Source organism: Amblyomma americanum, chromosome 8 (assembly GCF_052857255.1).
Source record: "Amblyomma americanum isolate KBUSLIRL-KWMA chromosome 8, ASM5285725v1, whole genome shotgun sequence".
NCBI classification, from domain to species: Eukaryota; Metazoa; Arthropoda; class Arachnida; order Ixodida; family Ixodidae; genus Amblyomma; species Amblyomma americanum.
The window spans coordinates 32,138,954-32,149,208 of NC_135504.1; the positions used below are offsets into that span (position 1 = coordinate 32,138,954).

The 10,255-nt window shown below is 52.3% G+C and overlaps 1 protein-coding gene across 1 annotated transcript; it reads right to left on the reverse strand.

The window, feature by feature from the left end:
• Positions 1-495: 495 nt before the first annotated feature.
• LOC144102281 (neprilysin-like) lies at positions 496-8,285 on the reverse strand. Its single transcript, XM_077635584.1, has 3 exons — positions 8,137-8,285; positions 4,704-5,008; positions 496-2,212 (listed from the first exon to the last, which is right to left on the reverse strand). The coding sequence occupies exons 1-3, from the start codon at positions 8,263-8,265 to the stop codon at positions 496-498; spliced, it is 2,151 nt and encodes a 716-aa protein (XP_077491710.1). The 5' UTR covers positions 8,266-8,285.
• Between the last annotated feature and the right edge of the window lie 1,970 nt (positions 8,286-10,255).

The window sequence follows — 10,255 nt, forward strand, 5'->3', positions numbered from 1 at the left end:
TTGTCCCGAATCTATTCGAGATTCCCTTAGTACTTTGTAGGCAACGGACAGCAAGCTGATCTAACTTGTAAATACTTTGTAGGCAGCGGATAGCAAGCTGATCTGACTGTTCAAGTCCCTGACGTCTACTTTCTTATGAATTAAGATACTGCTAGCGTTCTTCCAAGCTTCTGGCGCGGTTGGATGTCTTTGAAGGTGACCAACGGCTGGCTGACCCGATGTTGGTCCTCCTGTGGAGCCCTGCCGGCTAAATCTTGGGTCACGTATGAGCGAGGTTTCCAAGGAGAGTGTAGTGAGCTGGTGTCCAAACTATTGTCACATTTCTTGTCGAACGCATGTTTTATTCTTTGAAATACCTGAGTAAAATCAAATCCCACGTAATAAAGTGCCCACGTAACGGTTTTTGGAGAAAGGAACAGCTACCTAACTTCTCATGCCAGTCGGGTTTATTTGGCGTTGTTCCCGAAGTTTGCGTTAGGAAAAATACTATGTGCCTTAGAAAAGAAGGCACCGACGACCCTGGGACGATGCATCGAAGCAGCTAAAAGCGTCCCCGAATTCGCTCGAGTTCATCGCTACATTACACAGTTCCGGTCCGCGAGGGTGGTCGCAAAAGTTGCTGCAGAAGTTGACATAAAAAGTCTGCAGTCCCGTCAACTGCTCGAGGCCCTCCAACCTGTGCAGTCGGTCTTGGGTGCTCTCCCTCAGTGCCACCAGGGCGACATCCAGGGCGTACAGGCGAGCCACATTGTCTTTCTCCCGGCTCGTCTTGGCTAAATCCAGGCGGCACTTCTTCACTTGCGTCCACGTGTCCGTCACGACTGCTGAGCCGTCGATGAAGCGGCCACGTTCATCTAGAGCTCTCACCAACCCTCTGGCAAGCTGAAAGCCCAGGCCGCTGTAGGCCAGGACGCCGGTGTCGTGGCGGTAGTACGAAGGCGGGAACAGGGCAGACAGACCGACGTTCAGGATGCCGCAGGAGTACGAGTAGCGCACCTCTGCCTCATGCCACCGAATCCTGGCCGTCATCAGCCGGTTGTAGTGGCTGTTGGCCATCATCTTCCTGACCGCTTTTCGCGATTCGTACCAGGACTTGTAGAAGCTCGTGGCCAGAGGAAAGCCCGCGTACAGTTCGTCCAGTAGCTCCGAATGGAACAAGGGTTCGGGCGGCCACACTCGACGAGTGGTCTTATGTAGTAACTTCTCGACGGCCCAGAGCTTCGTCAAGTCGACCAGGCTACTAGAAGACCGCACGTCCTGTGCGACAACGTGAGTGGTCGTGTTGAGCACGGTGAAGACACGCATCCTCTCGGCGTTCCCAAAGTACGCGAGGAACTGGGGAGCCACAAGAGCAAGGCCGAAGGACTCCTGGACAGCCAAGAAGCAGGCGGTCTGGTTGTCGAACACGTCGCACTTTTTGGCTGGGTGGAAGCGGTCGAGGTCGGGATTGACGATCCACAGATAGGAGTAGGCGAATATCCAGCCGATGACGTTCAGCAGCCTCTCCCGGGGCAGCGTTTCCAAGATGCGGAGGAGGCTGAAGAAGTGTTGCTCACTATGAGCTTGGAGCTTGGTCATGGGCGAGAGATCAACGTCGGAGCCGAAGTGACGCGTCAGGAGAGAAAGCCAGGTTTCACTAGTTGTAGAATAGGCTAGCGCAACGCTGTCGTTCAGAGACGCCACGAAGACGTCGCCTGCCTCCTCAAGGAGGGCCGGGGACGTCAGGTTTTTCCTAACAGCGGTCTCGTCCCGACGAAGCTGATCACAGGCTGCACCCGAAAGCTGCGCGTCCTGGTGCAGGTATGCGGCCACGTTGCGCAGGAGTTCATCATATTCTCTGACATCTGGGCAACCGGAGAGTTGTTCCATGCGGAGCAAGGCCACGGATCCCATTTCGTCAAAGGTGACGACCAGAGGGTTGTCGACATTGGAGTAGACGACCCTGATGTCGAAGAGCAACGGGACTCTCCAGTTGACGGCCAGGTCGATGAGAACGTCCAGCGGTTCGGCTTCCGTAAGAGGTTTATGGGGCCATGGTATCTTGCGAGCTGTCATGAAGTCCGCAAATGGTTGGACGCTATCGCCCGCCTGTCGCGAGAGGCAGGCGCTGAAAGCTGTGAACGCCTTGTAGGCCGCGCTTGAGTAGTGGTTTCTCGGTACTAGGCCACGTTGGATCATGCTCTTTACCTTGTCCAAGTAAGGTGTCAGTTGACTGCGCGGAAAAAAAAATCAACGACGCTTGGTTAATACTGCTTCACTTGCTCCCATTAGGAATTAAATTCAGGGGGACGAAAGTCATGACGTGTACTACGACTGATCAAAAAGAACAGACTCATGTTCATAGCAGTGTGATTACACGAAGAGTTTAGGATGTCTATTGTTGCCAGTAGGCGAACTGAAACTCGCTGAAGTTAGAGCTTACATACTCTCCCGAATGAGCCTTAATAGCTAATCTGTAGAGAGGTTGCGGAGGCTACAACAGCCGCACAGGTCTTCGAATCGGTTTCAATGCGGAGGCGCACCATTCAGTCCAGGGCCTGTCCGTGATGTCCAACCAACACCTCGACGACGTCTCCCATGACCCTACTACTCAGCTCTGACCCAGGGTGACAACTATGGATCGCCTTACTCGCCGAAGACACCGCCGGAGTCCAAGGACTGCTGGGCGCCGTCTATGCCGGAGGGCTAAAGCCCTCCCTGCGTTTGTTGGACATTAAAGTTTATTCTAACCATGTACAGTCTTGATTAAAAGTCTTAAGGCCAAAGGCTTTTTGCTTCAGCCGCATTACAGAGCCATTACGGCGCTATTAAAGACCAAGTAACCTTGAAATGCAAGCAGAAGGTTTCTTCATGCGGTAGAGAGGCTTCCTGCTTGACTTGTGTTTTGAATGTTTTGCTACAAGGACCTTTTAGGAACATTCATTTTGCTGCCGCTGAATGCCGTGGTCTTAAGACTTTTCACCAAAGACTGTACATGCATTAGTTGTTTCTGCGAGTCTGTGTTGGCGTATTCGTTGCCCACCAGATCGGACACGTTCAGACACTGTCGCTTCATGGCGGTGAGGTTGGCAAGTTTGCATGTCGTGGACGCAATACGTAGACATTTGGTTGTTTGGGACACCCACATACACTCACGCGCGTGCGTGCATATGACACCACCTGAAACGCTGTACGACGAATGGTTGCATCACAGTTTTGATACGAAAGTATGGACAGGCAAACAATTGAAGATGCCTATGGCGTCGTTTTAAATCCTTGTGGCAAGCTCTCCTCCAAGTTGACTAGCACCTGTAAGCTATATGCAACGACAAATCGTATTACACCCCCCGAGTACTGTACGACAAAAGGTGGCGCCACAGTTTTGAAACGAATGTCGGTAAAACTGGCGTCGCAAGTAGGTCGCCCAGTGGCGAGTATATATATACGAACGACATGATGCATTGTATTGTCTTAAGTGGCGGTGCTCGGCTTGCTGTATGAGTCGTACTGCCGCTTAATGTCATCGCTGCGATTTTTTGTACCATCTGCCAGTACACACACAGATGCTGCCGGCTTTTCTCGTAATAGGACTAGTAGTTAACTGTGTCAGAAGTTGTAAACTAGTACGTTTTCTTCCATGATGACGTTAGAAGAGGTCGGTACGTTGAAATATGCAGTGCCCTGACGTTTCTAGTACTCCGCCTGCCATGTGCGCCAGAAATTGTCGGTCAACCTTTGACGGCATTTCTAAATATTAAAAAGGTTGTTCGACCGAGGCGGATTAGATGCGGAACTAGCTGTGGCCCTGTAGCTTCTGTCTGCAGTTATGTCAAAGGCCTAGAATTGATGACAGCGTTCATTTCTCTGGGGGTCACTGAAACCTCCTCATAATTGCGGCAGCTGTTCCCCACTCTTTCCCAAAAGCCGCCCCAGCAAGCAGCTCTTTCGGCGATAAAGACCCACTGAATCTAAAGTCCATCAAATAGGCGCCCGTGTGCTGTGCGATGTAAGTGCATGTTAAAAGTCTCCAGGATGTCGAAATTACCCCGCAGCCCTCCACTACGGCACCTCTTTCTTCTTTCACTCCCACCTTCCTCTCTTCCCTCACAGAACAGTTCAGCCCCGCCGCGGTGGCTCAGTGGTTAGGGCGCTCGACTACTGATCCGGAGTTCTCGGGTTCGAACCCGACCGCGGCGGCTGCGTTTTTATGGAGGAAAAACGCTAAGGCGCCCGTGTGCTGTGCGATGTCAGTGCACCCTAAAAATCCCCAGGTGGTCGAAATTATTCCGGAGCCCTCCACTACGGCACCTCTCTCTTCCTTTCTTCTTTCACTCCCTCCTTTACCCTTCCCTTACGGCGCGGTTCAGATGTCCAACGATATATGAGACAGATACTGCGCCATTTCCTTTCCCCCAAAACCAATTATTATTATTAATATTATTACTACTATTATTATTATTATTATTATTATTATTATTATTATTATTATTATTATTATTATTAGTTGTCCACCAAGAACTGAGGCTGTTATTGCGCCATTTTCTTTCCTCAAAATCACTAAATTTCAGGGCTCTGTGAGCAGCTTTAAACGGCCATATTTATGAAATGCCAGCGCATAAAGCGCTATGAAGATGAGGCGCCGACACACGCAGCGGCATTGCCCATAAAGCGAATAAATGCACATCTAGAATGTATTTATGGTATAAATGTGAAGTGTAACCCACCTTATCGATCGGTCGGCTCCGGCGCCGCCGCAGGTGTACGCGTACAGATCGGCGCAGGGCTCCCTGTTGAAGTCGATGCGCCGAGATAGCAGGGCCGCCTGTTCGCGGCAGTCGGCGGTGTCGCAGCCCAGCATGGAGGTAAGGCGCTGCGCCTCCAGCCGCACCTGCTGGCGCATGAGCAGCACGGCCACGGCCAGACCCGCGCAGGCAACCAGAAGGCACACCGCGCAGGGCAGCAGGTTGGTTTGCCGCTGCCGTAACGTCGAGAACACCGAGAACGGGCCGACGCTGGTCCCGGGGAAACGCTGCTCGCGCGGGCCGAGGGGCGCACAGATGAGCACAAGCCGATAAGACACTAAGGAGCATGGCATGAACAGTACACGGCTGACTCTTCCCTCGCCGTATAAACCTGCATTCACTTAAGTATGATATGGCACGTGTGGCTTAAGTCCCAAAGTTGTACAGGGGCTGTGAGAGACGCCGTAGGGGAGGGCTCCAAATCTACCTCGACGACCTGACCTCTTCACTGACATCGCGCAGCTCACGGACGTCTTTTAACGCGATAGCTCTAAGGCTTCCATCGTGTAGAAAGTGTGTCGTCGATATCTTCATCGTCGGCGTTCAGAGTGGAAAATCCGGATTGGTCGTAAATGTGGCCCACCTGAGGTCAAATGACCTTGTAATATCATCGCAACCTTCCCACCGTGACAGGTGACAGTTAAATTATTAGTTGGTGGCGAAAGGTCGCTAAGGAAGAAAAACCTTGCTCTCACGAACCCCACCGATGGCTGAGTTCGGAACAGCCACCTGCCCGGGCAATGGCGCATCGCTTAACGGCTGAAGCACCACTGTGCCACTAGGAGGGGTATCAGGACTCCTCGCGCTCTAGAATGAACAACTCCGCATGTATGGGCATGCAGACAAAACGAAGCAACAGAGAAGTGCTTGGGCGGAAGGGATCTAAGCATTATACTCTTAAGGGTAGATTAAGCGTTATGTGATGGTGAAAGAAACAGTGCCCATGTCTGTGTAGTGATACGCAAAGAGGACCTCAGGCTGCAGAAGGAAACCATTAACGCTAACGCGTCGTACTCTTAATGTGGAGCTTAAGTGTAGTCACCAGCTTTTGCGAAATGCGGCCGTGCCACCTTGTAATCGATCCCGCGACCTTCAGCTCGGCATCCTTCAATAGCTCTCACGAGTAAAGAAATTGCATACCATGAAGAAGGCACGCGCTTTAATCTATTGGGAATTTACTTTTTTCTTTTGTACTCTGTGTCGGCGATAACCAGGGATCGTGTAAATAAAACATGTCTTGTGTATCGAGCATGCGCAGATGCGCATAGTGATTTCTTCACACACGTGTGCAATAAACGCCAGTTGAAGTCCAGCGTCTGCCCTGTGTGTTTCTGCTCTCTGTCTCTTGTGTGTATTTTAACGATAGTAATATGTCGCAGTCTGGGCAATTTCGCATTGGGACGTTAAACCTCCTGTACTACGTCATGCCATGCCATGCCATGCCATGCCATGCCGTGCCATACGATACCATACCATACCATACCATACCATACCATACCATACGACACCACACCGGTGCCTCTACGGGGTAAATGATGTCTCGAACAGGCGTCGAGCATTACGCTTGAGGACCGAAGGGGACGCCGATATCTCCAACAAGAAATGCAGAAAAGAACATGGCGCGAAGAGTGCACGGCTGACTATATTCCATTTCTGTACTGGCGTACTTTTCCGCCGCGGTGGCTCAGTGGTTAGGGCTCTCGGCTACTGATCCGGAGTTCTCGAGTTCGAACCCGACCACGGCGGCCGCGTTTCTTTGGAGCCACCGAAACGCAAAAGGCACCCGTGTGCTGTGCGATGTCAGTGCACGATAAAGACCCCCAGGTGGTCGAAATTATGCCGGAGCCCTCTACTACGGAACCTCTTTCTTCCTTTCTTCTCTCAGTCCTTCATTTATCTCTTCCCTTACGGCGCGGTTCAGGTGTCCGCCGAGATGCGAGATAGATACTGCGCCATTTCCTTTCCCCAAAAACCAATTTTCAGTGTTCTGGCATACTCGGTTAGCGCCCGTTAAATAGACTGGTGTAGCTGTCTCGGGCACTTAGGTTTTTTAACCATTTACGAAGAATACCTGTAAGAGGGATTTTTCCCGCGGTAAATGATGTCTGGCAGTGGCGGTGCGACCAGAGGAGGCGGCGGAATCACTTCTGAAAGAAAAAAAAAAGGCGCCGTAACTGTTTCAACCTCAGCGGATACCTGAACCGCAAACTGAGAGAACGGCCAAAAAAGTTACAGCCGATTTAGTTTTCTTTGCCGTTTCCGAAGTATGTGCGCTATCACGCCGCATTTCATTTCGCTTTCGGTTTGAGGCAAGGCTTTCAAGGTCAGGCTTCAGGAAAGATCGGCGAAATCGATAATTGGGGGAGGGGACCCTTAGCAGTGGCGCACTGTAAAATTTTGTGACCGCTTAACGCACCTTAAGGGGGCTCTGCGATAGCGGTGTGGTCTGGATCCACTGCGCACGGATTAAGGTTCATGAAGACGGCGACATGCAATGCACACCGCGATAGAGAGGCAGTTACCCACGAGGGGAGACCGCTTGCGGGGTTGTATAATGCTCTCGTGCTGTGGGCAGTGAAGCTGATCAGTTCGCGCCGCCGCGTGTTCGAAACCCAGGCGCGGTGTAGTCGCTACAGGTGTAGCTTGGAAGGAGTAGATTTGAAGGAAGCCTTAGTGCTAGCGCACTAAAAAGGAGACGACAGGAAGGCGACAGAACGCGTGGAAGTGGCCTTGCTTACCTTACCTTGACAGCTGACTCATTAGGACGTTGGCGGTAATGCCTTCCGCAAAAACCACAACGTTTGCTGCAAGTCAGTCTGCGGTGCATATCACCGAAGCCAGGATAACGGTTACAACGCATGTCGACGCATCGTTTCTGGGGCGAGCGATATGACCATCGTCGTGAATAGCACTTAACGGAAAGAGCTTAAGACATACTGAGCATAATAATAATAATCGTTTTTGGGGAAAGGAAATGGCGCAGTATCTGTCTCATATATCGTTTGACACCTGAACCGCGCCGTAAGGGAAGAGATAAGGGAGGGAGTGAAAGAAGAAAGGAAGAAAGAGGTTCCGTAGTGGAGGGCTCCGGAATAATTTCGACTACCTGGGGATCTTTAACGTGCACTGACATCGCACAGCACACGGGCGCCTTAGCGTTTTTCCTCCATAAAAACGCAGCCGCCGCGCTCGGGTTCGAACCCGGGAACTCCGGATCAGTAGTCGAGCGCCCTAACCACTGAGCCACCGCGGCGGGTGACATACTGAGCAGAGTTTCACAAATCTCCCGCTACGACGGCTGCCGCCGTAACGAGCCGAGTGTAAGCCTATCTATGAAGCTTGCGTGTCCACTTACGCGGCGCCCATTGATCGTGAAGACTGGCGGCAGCTGACCGTCAGGGGAAGAACAGCCCAGGTGGGTGCGGCTCGTTGAGGTCTCTTCGTCGTCCTTTAGGATGACGGCGGACTTGCGAAAACCACGCATTCTGGGTCTCTGCGGCTCGCTCCGAGTCGGTGCACTAGTATGCGCGCGCCCACGGGATCGCGTGGGCTTGCGGCCGTGAACGATGATTATGATGATGATGACCTCAGGCTAAATGGCTTAACGAGTTGACGATCACCAGAGGGCGGAAGTAGACGCTCAGTAGGATAAACCCTTCCAGAAACAACAGAGAGGCCTGCTCGCATTTCGAAGACTTTTTACAGGCTTCAATAAATATTCTGCAGAGATTTTAAGAAATGTCAAGAGCAATACTCGCGGAGGATGGTGCTCAAACTTACTGCCTTCATTCGGGCATCAAAAGCGGCTGTGGTTGGTTACTGTGCCTGTGACTGTGGCTGCTAATACTACCATACTGGGTTAAGGCGCTTAGCTAATAGCCCGAGTACCCGAATACAAGCACGACCGCGGCGACCACGTTTCGATGGTGGCCGTGGTGGTGAAAAGCATTTATTTAGGTATATATACAGAGAGGTGCTCGGGTAGAGGCCCCTAGTGGGTCTCGCCCCTTACAATACAAGGCGGAGTTCCTCATTTCGGTATCCCGTTGGTCCTGACCGCGGCGCAGGTCCGCCGAACCCGGGCCTGTTGGGCCGATAGTTCCTGGCAGCCGAGCAGAGCCGCCTCCCAGTGCTAGGGGAATGGGCGACGAGGGAAGAGAAGGATTTTGCCTGCATGCCCAAACCATGTAAAAGGTGTCGGCCACCTCCCCACAGAATGAGCAGCGGCCGTCAAAAGAAGAATCAAAGTGCTTGAGAACCGCCGGGCACAACAAGGTGTTTGTAAAGAGCCTAGGAAGAGTTCGTTCGCCAGCTTTACCCAATCCCTACACAGGAGCCGGGTAGCGCTGCTGTTCGGCACGATAATGCTCAGTAATAGCTTTAAAAGAAAGAAGAGGGCTGTGATTTGGGTTAAGGTCCTCCCAAGGAACGCCTGGTGCCCGGTAAGTGAGTGCGCGGGCTGCCTCATGGGCGGCTTCGTTACCTGGCATCCCTTGGTAACCGGGGACCCATATGATTGAGCGATGAGTTGGATCGCAGTCGCGAGTACTGTGGCGAAGAATTTGGTGAACAGGTGGAGTGATACAACCAAACTCAAAGTTACGACAGGCTCCGCGAGAGTCTGTGAGGATGAATTTAGAGTCGGTATGGGAGGCCGTGAGGGCGATCGCTACGTACTCCGCATGAGTTGAGCTGGGCGCTCTGAACGAGAGGCCGTCCACCTGTTTTTCCTCGTGTATGACTGCAGCCGTGTACCATTTCCCCTATGGAGTGGTAGGGGCCTGCAATGTCGACGTAGAAGACGCGTTTCTTTGAGCCATAGTGGCGGTGCAGGGCATCCGCCCGCGCCTGGCGCCGTCCATTATGGTCCTCTTTGTTGATCTTAGTCGGAAGGGGTCGAACGTAGAGATCGCGTCTCCACAGTTCTGGCACTCGAACCCGTTCCATCGTATGGTGGTCATGTTTGATATGTAACTGGTCCAAGAGGCGGTGACCGGACACGATCTGGGCGAGAGCGTGTATTAGTTAACGAGATGCGCCTCGTGAAGTTCCCGATAGGTGTTCACCACCCCCAACGCGAGCAGTCTCGCGTTGGAAGTGGAGATCGGGAGGTCGAGGGCTCTCTTGAAAATTTTGCGGAGTACAACCTCCAAGCAATCTTCGTCATGTTTCCGTAAGCGGAGGTAAGGAGTCGAGTACAGTAAACGACTAGCTACGAAGGCATGGGCGAGCCGCACCGCATCCTTACTTCGCAAACCTCCTGACTTGTTGGAAACGCGGCGAACCATTCGGCCCACCTGGTCGCCGACTTTGCGGAGTTTGGCAAGGGTCGTGTCTGCCTTGCGATGCTGATTAATGAAGAGACCGAGTATTCGCTGCTCCTGCGCTTCACGGAGGGGGCCGCTGGCGAGAGAAAGCTGAACGGAGATTTTGCATTTCGGAGAATGCCGAATATGCACAAATTCAGACTTGGA